A 19,341-nucleotide genomic window follows, 5' to 3' on the forward strand; every position below is an offset into this window, starting at 1 on the left:
AGAGGATATTTAATTCAAGCCTGTTTTCTCAGACTCCCAGGGCCTAATTCAGATCTTAATTTGGGCCAGAGTCTCTAAGGACACAAACAGAGAACTTGTTTTTATCCATGAGTAGCAAGTAACGCCTGAATTTTTGCAAGATTGTAGACCTGTCTGTAGTGAAAATTATGAATAATTTAGTTGATCTCAGTGGAGCTGCGTTAGTGAAAACAAGAAAAGATTCAGCATCTTGGAGTCTTGGTGAAATTAGTGCTGTTAGACCTGTGTGAGTTGAAGATAATATAACATGCTGTTTGAGCAATGTCTTGTGAAACAAGTTAAAACAATCACAAGTCCCTATGCCGAGAAGCAGAGTGGTTGCCATAGAATGTGCTTTAGTAAAAATTAATCTCAATTTAAACACAGCTCTAAATAATATCCTACTTCTTTTATTTTTGCCTTTTAAAAATAGGTGTAAGTGCAACCTTCACGCTACTGGCTGTAAAGAAGAAAACAAAAGACTACTTTGTGAATGTGAGCATAACACAACTGGCCCAGACTGTGGAAAATGCAAGAAGAATTACCAGGGCCGTCCGTGGAGCCCTGGCTCTTATCTGCCTATACCTAAGGGCACTGCTAATATCTGTAAGTAGCTCTGTATAATAAAAATATTTCATTATTAAAGTTCTGCCCGTATCATGACTCTGAAGGAAGATTAATTTTGGGAAAAGTTTTTCCTTCTTTTATGACACAATATGTATAATTTGACAAGGTTAAGAGCACATTAATTGTAAGCACGCATACCTGTGCTATTACCTGCTTGTAAATATTTTGCATAAGAACTGCTTGCTTGCATCCATGGACAAATCCCTGGGCACTGCATAGAAAGGGCTAAGGAATGAAAAAAGGTACCTTTCACATAAAGAGCACACACGGGAGGGAAAACAGTGGGAATATCTGCCGTACTGCTCCAGCTGAGAGCTCACTCAGCTCTCCACCCATACATCCTTATTGCTTCTGGATTCGAAACAACCTCAGCATCAGATGAGGTCATTACTGAAATTTTGTCCATTGAAGAAAATTAAAAAAAAAAAAAAAAAAAAAAAGACTAAATCCTTGCTATTAATAACTAGATCTAAAGGTTGATAAGGAAGTTTGTCCCTGATGTTGACCTGCAGTCCAGATTCACATGCAATCTTATTAATCTCTGTGTTTAAGGGGGAAAGCGAGGACAAAAACTGGATTTTTATATCTGCCTGTTTCCAACTAATACCCATTAAACAATGTCCATACTCACCATTCCACACATACTATTCCAGAACTCTTTTATATCATCCAAAGGAAGTTATTGGCAGCTGCATTTCCTCATCTTGGACAAGATTAAGTCAAACAGAACACGATGCTGAAAGAGAGGTTGTGAAGACAAATATCAGCATCAGTTCTTCCCTTCATGCATGTATGATATACACAATGATTCAGATCCTCCTAGCCTGAGTAAGATTTCTTCAAATTCCTTTGAAGAAAGCATTGAAGAAGATAACAGTTCTTTTGACAGAACTTACTAGCTTCTTTTAAGAAAAAAGTCCAGATTTTTGCTCTGATTAAAAGCAAAACATTCATTTCTAGAATATTAGAATATAAAAATTTACGGAAAAGTTATGTGGGAGAAAGAGATATATACTGCCCTGAATGAAAACTTTAAAACCAGGAGCAATGGGCAGTGCTCAGAATGTTATCTAAGACTTCAAAGCAGCAGCTGTGAGGAATCAAGACTCAAAAATGAGTATCACAGGAAGCAGGACCTTATCAAGTTAAATGTGAGAGTAATAAACCAAGTAACAAACCGTGAAGTGTGGGGGTATGAAATTACGATAAAATTCCTACTGAGTAGAAAAAAATGAAATTTCAAAAGCAGAGGAAAAACATTTTGTAAGAGAATTTACTTTTCCCCATGTTATAAAAAGTGAACATTTCCCACAGAATTAATCCTTTAAAGTTATGTTTGGAAAAAATGGGGAGATTAACTAGCTTGAATTTATTTTTATATGTATTTCTATACATACACATGTTTATGTACATATACATACCATATATAAACATACATGTACATACATGTATATATCATGCAGTTGCTACCCAGAAATCATCCAAACGGGGCACAAAATACATCTGAACATGAAAATGACATTTTTTCTAAATGCAGCTTGTTATGTCAGTTACATCATTTTAAATCAGCTGAGATTATACCAAAAGAAAGAGTAGGATTAGAGCACGTTGAAAGGCTGCCTGGCGCTTTTTTTAAAAAAACTTTCAAGTCTATTGAGTTCCATCAAAATCCAAACCTGTTGCAAATAAAAAGAAGTTTTTTTCCTGTTGAATGTTATTGTTACTATAGCATCATGAACGTGTAACCTTATTTGGGCTGACCAAAGTGCTCCTCATGCCTCAAATACTGACTTCAGCAGTGCTCACAAATAGCAATTTATGGAAAACGGGAAGAAGCAGGTGAAGATAGAAGGATTTCCTGTTTGCCGTCCCAGTTCCAAGCTGTAACATGGCTTTCTGAGCTGGAGCCTCCTGTGGTGCTGAAGAGAGACACAGCCGTCATAAGTTTGATCTCAGTGACATCTTATGGCAACACACTTCACTTTTTAAAGACACAAGTGAGGTGCATTTCCTTTTGTTTGCTTTCATTGTTTTTATTTGGTTAAACGTGTACCTCCCTAGGAAGAAACAGGGAATCATACAACCATTTTTACATCCATTATACCATTTACAGCTATATAGACTTGGCAAAGTCTGATCTTGTCACATATAAAAGCCACACCACATCCCTGGTTACCTGTGCTGTTCCTGCTCTCTTCTGATTCTACGAGGTCATTTTTGGAATTGGCGGGGCTAAAACTGCACAGCATGTTCTAGACACGAGCACAACATGGATCTTTTACAGTGGCATAAAAATGCGTGTGCTTTGTATTTTGTTATGACACGGCTCAGCCCTTGAGTCCTTTTTAAGAACTGGTGTCATGGCGACAACATTTCTTCTGGCATCAAGGCTGACATAAGTGACAGGTTGTGTTACAGTTGTTCATTCAGAAATGTCATATTTGAGTTCCTTCAAAACACTGTTTGGGTGAACACTACCACCTACCAATTCCTATTGTTCAATATTACTTTTGTCTTCTAAAACACCTTCAGGTGATGGGAGACATTTGGAATCCTCCTCAGTTTGTGAGGATCTCTCTAACCTCCTTTGTTGCAAACATCAGTGCACACAATTAATTTTGCATTCAGGATTATTATACCTTGATTGCCTATCTACCCAATCATCTCTTTGTGAAGCCTTCTGCTTCTGGTGTGTTTATTTAAAAAAAAAAAAAAAAAAAAAAAAAAACTTTTATGTCTGCAGCAAGTTTATTCTTAAAACACTGTGGTTTATATTTAACTTGATATAAGTTTATGCATTTTTCCCTATCTTTCTCAATTGACCTAACTTACACTTTTGAGGTGTGTCTTTCTGAAGTCTTCTTTATTCTGCCTGTTAGGTTGGGTTTGTTTTGATTTTAGCATAGTTCATTTTTATAAATTCTTTTTTTTTAATTGCTTATACATAATTATTCTGAGTCTTTCATACATTTTTACTTGTATCTATGCTATCTGCATTACATTTTTTAATCTGTTCATTTCAATTTCATTTTACCTCACTTCCTCATTTTTATCTGCTCTCTCTCTGAAAGTGAAATATTACTGCAGTGGACTTATTTATTTATTTATTGGTCTTCTTCCTTCTCAACAACTGTGTTGGCTCACTCCAGAAGTGGTTCTCTGATAACTGCTCCTTGAATCAGGTCCCATGCACTACTAAGATCTAAATAAGCTTCTCTCATGGGTTTTCTGATTACTCGCTGCAAGCAGCAATCATTCCTGATATGCAAAAGCTGCATTTCTTTTGTCACTTTCTGACTTAATCCAGCATGAGTAGCAGTACATGAATGTTTGCATTATTCTGTAATCTCACTGCATAGGCAATGTAATTTCATTTATGCTGCTGGGTTTATGTCACCACCCCCATCATGTAATCAGTGATGTAGCCCTAGCACTACACTCTCCCTAGTTAGCCACAACCTCTGGAAACATTTTTGGAAACATATCGGTAGAATTAACTGCCTTATCTGTCTTGACTCTAAAGTTCCCTTGATGTTGTACTTCAATTCCCTGGGGATACTCTGTATAATTGGTGCTCCAGTGCTACAGTGTCCCTTTGATTCTTTTCCTTCCTGCAAATTTCAGAGTCGACCTTCTTCTTCTAAGACCAAAATATTTTAATTTTGAATGGATTTAAAGGTGGGTTGTTGTTTCTGTTTGTTTTGGTTTGTTTTCTGTATGAGCAATTAAATAAGATATAGTTAAAATGTAGGTATATAAATGAAACAGTCAGAAAACTCTGTTTTCACAAGATAAAAAGATCATTTCTCTGGAGGTTTGCTGATTTGGAGGAATTTGCTCACATTCAACAGGGAGCCTAATGACAGTTGCAAAATCTTTCCAAATTGGATCTTTTTTCCACTGTTCTGCTTCTGCCAATAAGAGTTCATCATACCTCTTCAAGCTACAGCTCATGAAATATAAGATCATTCTAGATTATATTCTAGTCATAGTCTAAACCTTGATATAAAGCTGTTATCTATATCCTTCTCATTTTCAGTCAACACAAGTTATACAGAAGAATGCAAAACACTCTTTCTCTGCTTTGCTTGTGGAAGACATCAAATACTTTGTTGTTTACTGGTACTAACAATATTTCCACATTTGTCTACTGCATAGCATTTATTTTATATTTTTCACTCTATCTTATTGACTATTTTGTGATTACATTTATTCCCTTGTGCTGCCACATTCTACGGATAGTTTGTTCGGCAATATGTTTTGACACTCAAAGTGAACTTATTGAATTTCTCTGTGCTTGGTATTACAAGATAGCTTTTCTCCTCAGCAGTCATATGTGTCTGACAGCACTAGCCCTTTTCTTCCTCCTGTTGTTTAGATCATCTCTGGCACTTATGTTCTTTGCTCCATCAGACAGAGCTGTCCAAGACCGTGCTGGGCTCCCATCCATCAATGCCTGCTCGCTTTTTGTCAGTCCCTCCACAACCAATAACCTGTACCAGAAGTGCCTGACACTGAGCTAAAAAATGCCTCCCAGCTGCTACATGACTTTCCTAACACGTAGTTCAACACGAAACAAAGGATTGACCAGGACATAAGGAACATTGGTGTGGGTTTTTTTCAGTCAACAGTTAGGCAGATAGTCTCAATCAGATAACTGAGTTTCTCCTGCAGCAGGTCCCCCCCTCTGATAGCACAGCCGCTGTCTCAGCAGCATGGCCTTAATCCGCCCTGAATGGAAAAAGACTTACGAGGCACCACTGCAGCACAGCTGCCACAGAAACAGTTTCTGGCCAAAAAAAAAGCCACTTGAATTATTGCACTGATTACCCTCATCTGTGTTTGTAGTTTTCTCCATGAATATTCGATGACACAAAGCCATCTTGAAGGACGAGCGTAAATGAAGTTGGCGAGGAGATTGGGTGATGGCAGGCTTGCTAATCAGAAGTCTCCACAACATGTATCCCTATAACTGAAAGGTTCATGCATCCAGCTGTCTTTTGAAAGCAGACTCACAATGTAGATCAGTCCCATTTTCTAAGCCTCCCATTCTCTCAAGCAATTGGCAGCACCTTTCCAGTGCCCACTTTCATGAAAGAGGGAGAGGAGGTGGTCCCACGAGATCCCAATTTAGAGGAATGGGACATACTTAAGAGGTAAAATGTTGCTCCTTGACAATTTTGAAAGCATCTTTCAGACAGAAGATGGAAGTCAGGAATGTAATAAGTTTCAAAACCGCAAAGCCTCTTGCTATTCTCATATTGCTTATTAATTTTGGCTCATGAAGCTTATAGAAGGTGTACAGCCACAGGAAGATGTCACACACAAGCTGTATGAGGCTGGGAAATTTGCCAGTGGGGGCAAAACTGTACTATGTTTGGGTAGAAAAACTGAGGAAGACAGAAGTGTCAAGAAAACCTGCAACTGATAAAATGACTTGCCTCCTGCTATGCATCCACTGCAACAGTCAGCAGAACATTGCAGGTATATACCTAAAACACAATGCACAACAAAATTCATGCAAAATTTCCTAAGAATTGTGTCTATCGCTGCATACGGCCCTTTGCCTGAAGACAAGTTTGACAGCACACAAGAAGTTTACTCCTGTGATCATAATCACTCCCTTTGAGGGATTACAAGATGCTAGGTTCCTCCAGCTGCTCAGGGCTTTAAATTGCTACAGAATTCAGAACTTCTAAAATTGATGCTGACGATCTAATATTGCAATCATGCCTCAGCGGAAGATTTGCAAAGGGAAGGAAGACTCACTGCAGGGAGTGCTGTCATGCTGCAGCACAGACAGATACTCCAGCAAAAAGAATCAGAGATGGCATTAACAGCTCTGCTCTAACTATTTCCTATGGATTCCAACTCTGGATTTTGCTCCTGTTTAAGAGTCAAAATGTGTGATTGGAGAATGCATTTACAAGAACATCTCTTTTGTCAGAAAAGCTCTTACACAGCTTTGATCAGTTGTGAGTCCAGTTAATGAGACCAAGCTTGCACTGCATTACCTACCATTGTATCCTGCCATGCCTCCATAACAGGCAGCCTTAATTCTCAGTCTCCAGGCTGCGTTCACCTCACCTGGGTAATTCACTGAGCTCTTGGTGACACTCATTCCCTGCAAACATGAGCTGCAAGCCAGGTGTAGTGCTTTGATAGCAGCAAGAGCCTGTCCCTGGCTCCCTGTCATATGGCAGGTGCACATACAGCTTGTGATGGAGAAGAGGCAGAGGAGCCCATGGGAAAGACAGTAGCCAAGATCGAGTTACCAGAATAATTCCATCCCAAACACTCTCTGTGCCCAGGAAGGCATGCAGCCTGGCTGCATTAACTGCTCCACTGGCAGGAAGCATGCACACACGTTGAAGACCGAGGCAATAAGAGGAGCTGCAGCACATGACATGCCATCAGACAGAAAGCAGTGTGGCCCTTCTCACTGACACCATTCCTTTGTGTTATGCATTTCATACTGATGTGATCTGCACAAGAAATCAAAAACCTGCTTTCTTTGCAAGCATCCAATTTGTGGTGGGTTTTTTTCCTCCTTTCTCAATAGAGTCATCTACAGGATGACTAATAGCTAAAACAACCCCTCTCTTGAAAAAGGGGAAACAAGAAAATTACAAGGCAGATGCAGAAGACCATATGCAAGGAAAACACCATTTTTTTTCTCTCAAGTAAAGCGTACATATTTAGATGCACTTGCAGTGAACATGTAATATACCGAACTACCACCCCCAAGTCAAGTTAAAAATAATAAATAGTACTGAAGACATGTTCGCCCTGAAATGTTTGCCATTTCAGGGGCAGGAGCTACCCTTGAACTTAGCATGCTTTACTCACTCTTTCCGCAGTATAGGACTCCATTACAATTAATAACCATCCTGGTGATTCCACGTGGAAGAAAATTTAGATTGAACGTTGCTTTGGTTTGGGTATACTCAAGATATGTAAATGCAGTCACTCAGTTTTATTTATTTAGCGGCGTGTGTCCGGTTCAGCTCTCTGTAATGTGCTCCCACCACGAAGCAGCATGCTCTTCAAGGTTAGTCTCCGCAGGGAGGGGTAACTGGTGTTAACAAAAATCAAGCAGGTTACAGCAGATCACACAAACATGGAAACTCTGTACAGAAATAGCAAAAGAGCTTTTCAAAAAGAACCTGAAGACAACTTAGCAAGGTTAATACAGCGCCCTTCAGGCAAGCAGGCTTCTTATTCTCATTTTTCTCTGCCCAGGAAGCATTTACCACTATGAATTCATTGAAAATTTTCAAATAGAGTAAAAGGAGGAGAGCAGACTTGCAGGAAAACCTCTCCTTTTGCTACAGTCTGTTCAGGACAGAAAGGAAAGGGTATTTGTGAATGTGTGTAGGAGAGAACGAGGTTTGAGGCGGGGGAGTATACCCAAAGGAAATACAAATACAAATTCACAGTGGAAGTGGAAGTGTGAGAACACAGGATCTGTACTTCATCTAATATTTTTGCAGTTTCCATCAGTGTATAAAGGAAAACGAATCCTGCTAATTTAAAACAGCTATAATGACTTGTAAAAAAAAATGAAACAAGTTGCTGTTGAAACTTTGGAGAAAAATGTTTGAAAATTGATTGTCTTTCTGACAATTAGGGCAAAGAGACAGAAGTTCTCTTACGTTAATCTAACTGAAAATGACAATAATGAAATAAGCACTTTTTGTTGCATTTAGAACAAAACCCATGTTGTTCTATTATGATGGCATCCTTATTTAGCTTCTAATACTTACTGCATGATTCTAAAATTCTGCAAAATACAAGTTAATCTCAGCAGAAATAGACAAAGTTTAGAAACAGCCTCTGAATGTGGGGCTCAGTCAGCCAGCACTAGGTGCTACCCTCAGTGCAGCACCTGGGTGTAAAACCAAGGCGCTGCCAATCCAACGCATGCCCTGGGACCGATGTTGTGAAACACCAGAGATCTATTTATGTCCACCATTCTGCATATGCAATTGCTTGAGCATTGTCCTTGCCATGCCACAGTTTCAAAATGATCCCAGCTTGACTCCAGCTCCTTGCTTACACTGAGTATCATTTATCCGTAAGACATGGCTTTGCTCCAGCATGCCTAACTGCAGAACAAGGTCCATACCATCTCTGAGACAGAACTTCAGGATAGATTTTGAAAGAAGTATAGCAGATGTTTAATGGAGAAACACACAGATTTCTGCAGTAAAATGCATATCATTAAAGTCAGTGAAACTTACCAAAGGAAAACTGTATTTAACTGAGAGGATGTAAACATCCAGGGCTTAAATACTGATCTGCAATTTAACCCTGGAAACTAGGAATAACACCAGTAGCAATATCATTTAATCTAAAGAAAATAGCATTTCAGAAAATATTCCATGTCCACATTTTTGGACATGAAGCTAGACACCTTTCAGGGCAGATATGACCTCAAGCTACACGTCTGGACTACATCAAGCAACATGAGATCCCATATTGCTAATTTAGCAGAGGAGTTTTACTCCTCAGCAGTCCCACCTCTTCTGGTAAATCTCACCCTGCCTGTGGAATGGTTTCCTTGCATTAATTCAGCTTAGGAATTGAAATGAAAGCAGGGGGAAGAAAATCAATGATAGGCTTAGTCAATAGGACCAACTTAATGCATTAGATTGTTTTGCTCAATTACATTTCTTTTCCATAACTTAATTTAAGTAACCATCAGGTAAAAGATGAAAAAAATAGCTATATACAGTTAATGCAACAGAAGGTATCAACTGATTTAAGCAGCTGGCCAAAGCAGTTAGCAATGCATTTATCCCTTGGTTAAATTATTTTCCTAGATCTGCATAATACATGCATGACTGATATTTTTATCTAAAGCATTAAACCTAATGGCTGGTTAGTTCAAATACAAAACTGTTCTGAACAAATTCATGAAGTTCAGAGAGCTGGTATAGGTCCCAGAAATACCCATCTGTCAAGACATTTTAGTGGTCCCTGCACTCTCATACTGAAAAATCTAAAGACTCTGCATTTTGAAAGGGCTGGATGCATATTGGTATGCTTGGTTTTAACTATCCATTGATACAATATTCTGAAAATTAGGAGAAATTTGCTTTCAGAATTTTAGGTGCAATAGTATTGCTGACTACAGCAAGCAGCTAACAACACCTTTTCATTATTTTTTTTTCTTTACAGGTATACCCAGTATTTCCAGTATTGGTAGTAAGTAATAAAACAGTATTGTTTTGCATTGTCATTCAGCTTCTTGGATCTTATTTCCCAACATCCATTTCTGTTGTAGATAATGTTTCTCTGAAACATGCTCCACGGTGAAGGGGCTATGTATTGGTTTACATTAACACATAACCATATTATGTGGTCAGAGAGAATCTCACTCCTGACAGCACATATGCTTTCAGGCACAGATTTTCTGATCTGTTCTGATCAGCAGATGAAAGTTGAGTGCTATAAAGCTGAGTGCTATACAGAGAATTAAGACTCTATTCTACAGAAAACATTTGTTGAATATATTTTGCAGTAAAAAAAAAAAAAGTGCTTGCTAATAACAGAGAAGTATAGGATCATTAATTGTCATGTGTATATGTATGCTTAAATTCAAAGAGCAAATAGAAGAATTTATAAAAACACTTCTAATTTTTATGCAGTAGCTTAGCAATTGTAGCGTACCTGTTGGAATCTTTGCATTACCTCCAGTGCCCTTTGAACTGAGCTTTCCTGCACAGAGCAAATAGAAGTGCAGGAAAAACACTTGCAATAACACTGTTTTTCTGTATGCTTTTAAAGCAACAAAATTTGCACTTCAACTATGACAAAACCATAATGCTGTAAAGAACTGGTATATCAATGAAATAGATTATTCATTATGCAAGAACACAAAGGAAGAGCACAGTAACTCAGCTGAGTTCCACAGCAGAGAAGTGCACATAGCACGTTAGCTGCTTACAAATAAAGCACGGAGGTAAAAATGGTATCCTGATGAGGCTGACAAAATATTCCCCTCAGCTTTGCAGAGACTTTAGACAGAACTTGTGTGTGATGCAGGACTATCCCAATGATAAAATACCACAATAGTAAAATACAATTTGCCATACCTGATATCCAGCTGAAAAGCTTCCACTAATTTGGGTAAAAGTGCCTTGCTTCTTATGATGCACGGTCAGGTCTGTCAATTTGTAAATCAACTCAGTTTACTGAAGCTCATGAACAGCACTGATTTGTTAAACTCTAGACAGCAAGTTAAAGGTCGTCAAAACTATCCTGCTTATAAATAAGAACAGTTCTAACAGCTGAATGCCATGACATATGTTTTGTAGCTTTAAATAGCAAAACAGCATCAATGACAAGAATCTGCAAATGAAAGCCTTCAATTTTAATAATCTTCCTGCTTCAGTATCTCCTTTGCCATTAACATGAATGCAAATGCATAAAGATAGGCTATTTGCAAAACCTTGAGTTTATGTACATATTTTACAACTAAAAACAATGAACTAAATTAGAGAAAAGCTTATGTCAGTGTTATCAGGAATATCCTGCTACGAATAACAGAAATGGGATGAATGGGAAAATAGGTCTTTGAAGTATGGTTGTGCTATAGTTTCTCAGTATCTTGTTGCATGGACTATATGGTTGTTTTCACTCCACGCTCCATACAGCCTTTGTCACCACATCTACCATTTCTGAGCATCAGCAGATGTTGGCCTTTGAAAACTTAATAGGGAAACTCAAATGCCTTTTAAACAATGGTGACCTGAAAGGATGCAATGTTGACCTCTTTGTGTTTTACACTGGGGTGATTAGTACCGTTTATCTATTAATAATGGAGAAAATCCTGTTTAATATGCCATAGGAAATACAAGAATTACTTCAAGTCTATGCTTTAACTTAAATACTCTGTAAACATCTTGGAGTAATATGTGGTAGAATTCAACAAATTTATTTGCCTACCTGGAAAGGATGAAGCATGAGCATCTCTTCATGAGCACAAGTAAATACTGATAATCTGCTTGTTTTTTTTCCATGCTTTATTTCTTAAATAGCTCAGGGGAAAAATAGCTCTTCTCGCACAATGCTTTGAACATCTTTCCTATAGGATAGAAATAGCAGAATTATCAGTTAAACAAGGATAGAAGCCATGAATTTATCCTGGTCTCTAAAAGAATTTAACAAAAGTACCATTAATACATAAAACCAAACAAGATTAATTAGTTGTGGCTGCTTTAATGGATTCTGCATTATTTTTTCTTTTGTCTATATTAATACAATATTTATGTTCATATCAGCAGTGCTCCTCCCCACCTGAGGACAGGAAATTATTCTCAGAAGATAGAGTTAAGGTTTTATTTTGCCTGACTGCAAACAGTACTGTGGGGGTATTGGCTTTTGTGTGCTTCAAGCTTTTCCTCATATGTAAGACAGGGACAGGAAGGAGGGAAGGAAAAAACACTAAACTACCAGCATACAAATAACATGCCACTGCAACCTATATTCATTAGACACTCTTAAGACTGCAATGAAAGCATGCCCAAGAGAAATAAAATATATTTAACTGCGTGCATATATGCATATCATTCTGGATCAAAAAATCATTCTGAATACACAGGATCTTGTATTAAAGCAGCTCATTTTTAAAGTTTGAGCACAAAGAAAGAGTGGTCATTAAGTAAACATCCTTTCTGATCATCTAGAAAAAAATAAATCCGAGCTTTCCCATTAAGGTCATTTGTACCTGCTGTTGTCTATCAATTGAGTAATAGGTTCTCCTGTCATTTCCAGCATTCTTGATTCTAGTGCTGGCCCTTTCAGCATTTTTCAGCCATGTTTGAAAAAATACTGGTGAGAGTGTTAGCAATTAATGAGTCCCAAAACCATTTCATAATTTAAGCTTTTATGATCAACAGTGCTTATATACAGTATTTTAATATTCTGAGAACTGCATTGTTTTACTTGCTAAAGTAATCATTGTATAATTTCACATAGACCAACACATCAAAGTATTCGTTATTGTGACCACATACCAAAGTAACTAATTTGTACATGTATGCCTTCAAAAACTTGAATCTTCTAACCTATAGCTTCTATCTTTATTCCTGTAAAGCATAACTCCACTAATTATGCTAAACAGTTTGTTATAAAGGGTATAATTAGATACAGGATAAGATAGACATGATGTGCAAATAGCTCTGTGTGGGTGATTATCACCTTAAAGCCTGCTGGTGGCAGATGAGTCAGAATTTAGAGACAAACCATGCACCCAAGTGCAAGGTGCAATCAAGACAATCAAATGGTATTCTCAGCTTTGTTCACTATATTTCTGTTCTTCTTTATAGCCAATTTCAAATTAAGAGAACTTTTTTTTAACTTTTTTTTTTTGAATGATAATGAACGTGAGACACAAAAGTAAAATAGAGATTGAATGGGCACTCTTATTTTCCTGGTTTCTTAACCTTGAAAGATCTGATAGATATGTTTTTGCATTTAAAATAGCATTAATATGAATGTAGTTTTATTTGTTTTACATCTTTGTTATGAAGTTTTAAAGTGGTAAATATAAATAGTAAAAGGTTTTGAGAGCAAATACTAGAGGGTTTTTTTGTCTGCATTTTTTTTAACCATACTGGGAGTACTGTGGACCTGATTTCGCACCCTGGCACCAACTGAGAAGTTGTCTCATTAAATTTACAGTCACGAGATCAAAACCATTACAGTGCCAAACTCTGGACTAGAGTATATACGTAGCACACTAACATACGTATATGTCAGTAGGATATGAACATAACTAGGCTGTAGTTATTTCTCTGTTACTTGAGGTCAAGTTCTACAGAGATAACTCTACAGTTAAGAGACCCATTAAGATGTTTATCTCCTTCAGAACATGTAAATATTGTCTTCAGACAGTGTGTGTATTATTTTGGACATACTAGCAAAATGTTCTTATTTCAATTCAATTTTATGCAAATCCAACTTTCAAATAAATATCAGTGTTGATCAGACACTGATCAGCCTAAGGCAATCACCTTATCTGAGTAACAGATTATATCAAGACAATATCACTATCTGTTTTTCCCTCCTTTACTTCAGTACCTCCAAGAGCCCAGAATTTTCCACTTCAACAATTAAGTTTCTGTGATACATAAATAGAAAAGAGGCTGGCAAAAAGATACGGACATCCTGTGTGGTATAATGCATTAATTTGAACACCGGATCTGAAAGAGAATTTAACATTCCAAGTAGTTAAAAAAAAAAAAAAAAAAAAAAAAAAAAAGCGAGTAGCTTATTTACCTGATAGGATTCATAACAAAGCTATTTTTCCTTCTGTATAAGTAGGATTTTAGCCTTGAAGTTCTCTAAGCAGAATGCCTTTGCTGACCCCAGCACTGAACAGAAACCCACTCTTTGTGGAGTGATTTCTAGTGGCATGTCAGAAACTACAAACACTCTTTGGGGAAGCACCAATGAATTGCTGAGTTGGGATCTGGGGGAGCCTTTGTTTTAGTTTGTTTTGTTTTGCCAGATCCACCAATTTTAACAGATAAGAAGAGCCATTCTCTCCAGTTTAGTAGACATGGCCAGTTCAGAGGCAGTTCAGTATTGTTTCTCATTCTTCATCCTGATTTACATTCATTGTTCTGAGTTAGTTAAAAGTCAGCGTATCAAATTATCTTTTCAGGGCTTTTATGATTTGCTGTAATATGCAGGAGATTATTCATTTTCCTGCTATATTGTTTTAGCTGTTAATGAACAATCAAGTGATAGGGCTCTATGGAGACGCTAGAGGTAGCAACATTTCAACAAGAACAGTAGTACCTGAGGAAGAAATATTGCACTTTCAATATGCAAGTTTTGCTGCAGTTACTCAGAAAACTTAGATCCATAAAGATATTTAAAAATACAGTATCATTAAAGCTTAGGAAGAAATTACTGTGGAAAAAATGCACCTCTGTATCTTTTCTTCTCTTTCTTTTTCTCCCTTAGACATGTAATCAGTTTATTTTGTAGAGTATAGGGGCAGAATGAGTCTTGAAATCAGCATTCTGATTTTTAAAACAGGTCTTGATTTACTGTTCTTCATCAGTTGTGAATTACAGTACAATAGTCCCAGTCCAACAGTGAATTCCAGCACCTTTGTAGGAAAAAAGCAGAACCATTCAAAATAAAAAAGAACCACTCCCACAAACTATCAACAGAATTAGTCCTTTTTTCATGAGAAATTACATAAAATACTGCATTTAAAAATACTGAATTCATTGTGCATTTGTGATACTTCACTGGAAATACTTACAATTGAAGAATACTCCTTCACACCTCATTAGTGTGAGAACTAGCCAATGCTTTTGTTAAAAAGCAGTGGATTTTTTTTTTCTGATAGCAGCTCTAAGAATTTCCAGAACTGAATCACTGGATTTTTAAAGACTCAAAAAAGTTCGCTTTCTTTTAGTCTAAGACAACAACTGGACACGTAAAGGACTAATTGCATTTAAATTCTTCCAACAGTTATAAAAGATGTTATGGCTGAGGAGCTGCCATAAAACAACCACATCTTCACATTTATGCAGAATTCTCCTTTCTTCAAAGGAACAGGTATGAAACTTCCTACATTGCTCCAAAAAAGAGTGCCTAACATTGGCCCAGTATTTTTTTTTTTTTTAATTTAATATTGGGTGATTTAAAAAAAATAGTATCAGCATTTCTTCCCTTTTGAGGAGATAGATTTCCAGTATTACAGAAGCGCTGAAAGGCAAATTCTCATGAGGTATGTTATCATGACTTCAAACAGACCTAGAAATTCCGTAATAATGATCGTGTGATCTCTGCAAGAAGCGATGGCATGCCATCTGTCTAAACACATTAAATTATTCCAGCAGTTACTAAATTGCCACTGCCACAGATTTGAATGAGCTTTTATTTTGTTATTTTTATTGTTTGTTTGTTTATTTTGTTTAATATGAAACCAAAAACTGCTGTCATACATCTAATTCCACTGTGCTCAACAGAAATGTATACTGTGGAAGAAACAATCTTTACTTTGTTACTTATTGTTTAAAACAGGCAGTGGCAAGGTCAGTTTTCAATGACTTGGACTTCTACTAGAATGACTAAACTTACATTGACAAGTTTTTATTCCTTTTTACGTTTTAAGTAAAAGTTTCACAACCATTAATAAACACTTAAACAGTTTCTCTCACTAAGGTTCCCAATGGTAACGTAAATAAGTAATGACAGTAGTGAACACAAGTCAACACAAGTGCTCCCTGTCCACCATTTGAGTGAGTGTTACTTAAGACTTACTGATTTAATAACAGTAATTTTCAGCAAATGCATTGCTTGTGGACAGGTCAGCTTGAACAGTATAGGAGGTGAAAACACCCTAGTCTGCTGCAGAGCAGTTGCCCAGGTAGCAGGGTCATCTTCACATGCTGCATCACCTGCCCTCTTTTCTCCATCCCCTAGGAAGGATAAGCCCCTCTCAGTTGGAGGGCTTAAAATACATTTTAATTTTAGTTTCAGCTCAGGACTTGGTTGAAGTGAGAAGCAAGCAAAATACTGATTAATTTCTGCCAACATCATGACAAGTTTTTTCATGTGCAGCCGTCTGGCTGGAATAAGGCTGAAATAAGGCTGAAATGACCTGTTTCATTTCTGTTATTTCCCCAATTCAAAACCATGATGTGGCATGTGGTGCAGATTGCATTTCCAGGGAATATTTGAAACATATTTCCTTTATTTAATATCACAGGTAATTCTAATACTATGTATCCAAAACAGGCATTTGAGTTTGGGAGGCAGGAAATGATCATACACCTAGTAAATAGACAACCAGCTTTTCCTTACTTCATGAAAACAAGATTTTCCAAGAGTTACTTTCTGCATATAATTGTCTTTCAAACAATAGGACCTAAAACCACAGAATTTTCCAATGCAAATTTAAAATGAAATGGCTGATTTTCTGCTCACTCACATATCACTCATATCTCACATACCTTTACTCTTATATGTGCATACAGTATATTTAAATAATACACTAAAATGGATTTTTAGAAGCTCTTTTTCACATATCTGTAGCCCTGTTTGCCCAGAATGATTATCTTGTAACATATTGCAATAGAGTAATATCCTAGATTTATCCAGTGCATGTTCTAGAATACGTATGCCAAAATTAATTATTCTGGAAAATAAGTACTTGAGTAACAGAACAGAGCATGCAAACACAAAACTGTTCTGGAAGAGCTTAGTTTATCTAGTCAGCTTCTCTATAAATAGGATGTTTTGTGGTGATCACTGAGGACTAGAAATATTTTCACAAATTGCTATAAAAGAATAACTAGCTGCTGAATGAATCGTACTGATGTCTGTTCAAAGAATGACTCATCTGCTCCAATGTACTTGTGGGAATGATCGTCAACCTTCTTTGACTTGGAAGTTTCACATACATTTTTAGATAAAGCATTTAAAATCATATCTTTGATTTTTTTTTCCAATGGAGAAGACAACTGACTTTTATCAGGAAACAATCTCAGTGATAATACATTTCATGAGTAAGGACATGGGAAAAAATTATCTTTACCAAAGATTAAAAAAATAAAGTGAGTAATAGAGTGCATAACAGAAGCATTAAGCCTCCTGGAGCATTAACAAGCAGCCCAGAGCCACTGAAGAAAGCATCTGGTTTCAACTGGATATGACCCTGAGCACTATCATCTGACTTTGAAGTTGGCCCTGCAGTGAGCACAGAATGGAACAAATGACCTCCACAAGTCCCTTCTAAGATGGTTATAATTATCACTAATAACTAGTAATAATCACTTGTAAAAAATCTTAATTTTTCATCTTCAGGAAAAGTAAATATGCTCTTAATTATTTTGGATGCCCATTAAGAAACTCAGCTGAATATAATCTAATTTAAAGGATCAGGGAAGTTTTAATTATTTTGTAGCAAATCACAATCTCCATTGTTTGCTAAAATGAGCACAGATCTATAGCATTTATGGGATTACTTAGAAATATGTAACCCTGATTCTCTGTCACACAAGTAATGATATTATTTGGACAAGACGAGATTCCTTGGGGAAATCATTATCAGAATAAAAGCTTATCTGATATCATATATAGGACCTGCAGTTTACTAAGTGACAGATATACCAGAGGGTTAGTCCTAAGGCATTACAAAGCTTTGATGCTATTACTTTTATATCTGTTACTATCTAGGCCATTTTGCATGTGAATTTTTGAAGTAGGGATGCCATTCAACGTTCAGCAACCGAAGTAGGGTATTATAAGTTCCTGTCTGAAATGTGATGGGTTTTCTGCAACAACTGTGATGTTGGATGATGGTTAAAAGAGAAAAAGGCTCAGGAGACAGAAAGAAAATGTAATCAAAGATTCATTTTCCTTTTCAACTCCCAATTTTCATGCATATTCCTTAACATCCAGTCTATTCAAACACTTTGGTCAAGCCTAAGTGTTCCTAAAATTTTACCAAAACTTTAACGGTGAATTAACTGTGCAAGCAATTTGTCAGCATTTCAAACTTCTTTACTGTAACTAGTCAGCCAGTATTTCAGGAGGAGGAGGAAGGTATGTGGAATCAGAATCATTTTAGTGTGCCAGGGTTATGCCACCTCAGTAAGCATGGCTTTTAGATAGCTTTTTTCATGCACTGACTACTCTGTTTGCACTTCCTATGTGTGTGAATTGGTGGATCTGATTAGTAGAGGAAGTTTATTTTTAATCAAGACATAGACTGTTCGAGAATCTACTAAACCGACTTGGTTTTCCTTTCTTCTGTTTTCTTGACTGATAAGTGAAAAGCACAAAAACGTAAGACTATGATGTAGATTTATATATCACAGAATCACAGAATTTTCTAGGTTGGAAGAGACCTCAAGGTCATCGAGTCCAACCTCTGACCTAACGCTAACAGTCCCCACTAAACCATTTCCCTAAGCTCTACATCTAAACGTCTTTTAAAGACCTCCAGGGATGGTGACTCCACCACTTCCCTGGGCAGCCTGTTCCAGTGCCTCACAACCCTTTCAGTGAAGAAGTTCTTCCTAACATCTAACCTAAAACTCCCCTGGCTCAACTTAAGCCCATTCCCCCTCGTCCTGTCACCAGGCACGTGGGAGAACAGGCCAACCCCCACCTCGCTACAGCCTCCCTTGAGGTACCTATAAAGAGCGATAAGGTCGCCCCTGAGCCTCCTCTTCTCCAGGCTGAACAAGCCCAGCTCCCTCAGCCGCTCCTCGTAGGACTTGTTCTCCAGGCCCCTCACCAGCTTCGTCGCCCTTCTCTGCACCCGCTCAAGCACCTCCATGTCCTTCTTGTAGCGAGGGGCCCAAAACTGAACACAGTACTCGAGGTGCGGCCTCACCAGAGCTGAGTACAGAGCTGAGTACAGATCTATATATAGATCATATAGATGATGCAGACAAATAATTAGGTCAACACTTTGATTCAATTGCAGAAGACTACCTAACAGTAAATGGCACAGTACAGGCCATTATCCTTTCCTTGAATTGTTCTCTCCTGGAGGAGTTTTGGGACATTCATCCACATCCAGCCAAATTCACTTCACCTTTAACAAATGGGTCAGAGGATACAACAGAAAACAAATATAGCCCTCCTTCCACATCAGATGTTGAAGCATCAGTCTTTTTCTCTTAGATTCCCTGAAGGTCTTCCACTAAGAAT

At 37.4% G+C, this 19,341-nt stretch overlaps 1 protein-coding gene and 1 long non-coding RNA gene across 9 annotated transcripts in view; one reads left to right on the forward strand and one right to left on the reverse strand.

Moving 5' to 3' along the window:
• Positions 1 to 2,550, reverse strand: part of LOC311440792 — a 49,116-nt gene extending 46,566 nt beyond the window's left edge. Inside the window, exons 1-2 of the long non-coding RNA XR_014695588.1 lie at positions 2,437 to 2,550; positions 1,277 to 1,381 (exon numbers count right to left, since the gene is read on the reverse strand). This is a non-coding gene — a long non-coding RNA (uncharacterized lncRNA). The remainder of the gene's footprint in view (positions 1 to 1,276; positions 1,382 to 2,436) is intronic.
• NTNG1 (netrin G1) overlaps positions 1 to 19,341 on the forward strand; it is a 157,543-nt gene that overhangs the window by 95,715 nt on the left and 42,487 nt on the right. For all 8 annotated transcript variants that reach the window (XM_084528101.1, XM_084528103.1, XM_084528104.1 and 5 more), the window contains exons 4-5: positions 452 to 624; positions 9,829 to 9,855. In XM_084528101.1, coding sequence (XP_084384227.1) covers positions 452 to 624; positions 9,829 to 9,855 — 200 coding nt within the window. The remainder of the gene's footprint in view (positions 1 to 451; positions 625 to 9,828; positions 9,856 to 19,341) is intronic.

This window comes from Aythya ferina (genome assembly GCF_964211825.1).
Source record: "Aythya ferina genome assembly, chromosome: 8".
In the NCBI taxonomy this organism is placed as follows: domain Eukaryota; kingdom Metazoa; phylum Chordata; class Aves; order Anseriformes; family Anatidae; genus Aythya; species Aythya ferina.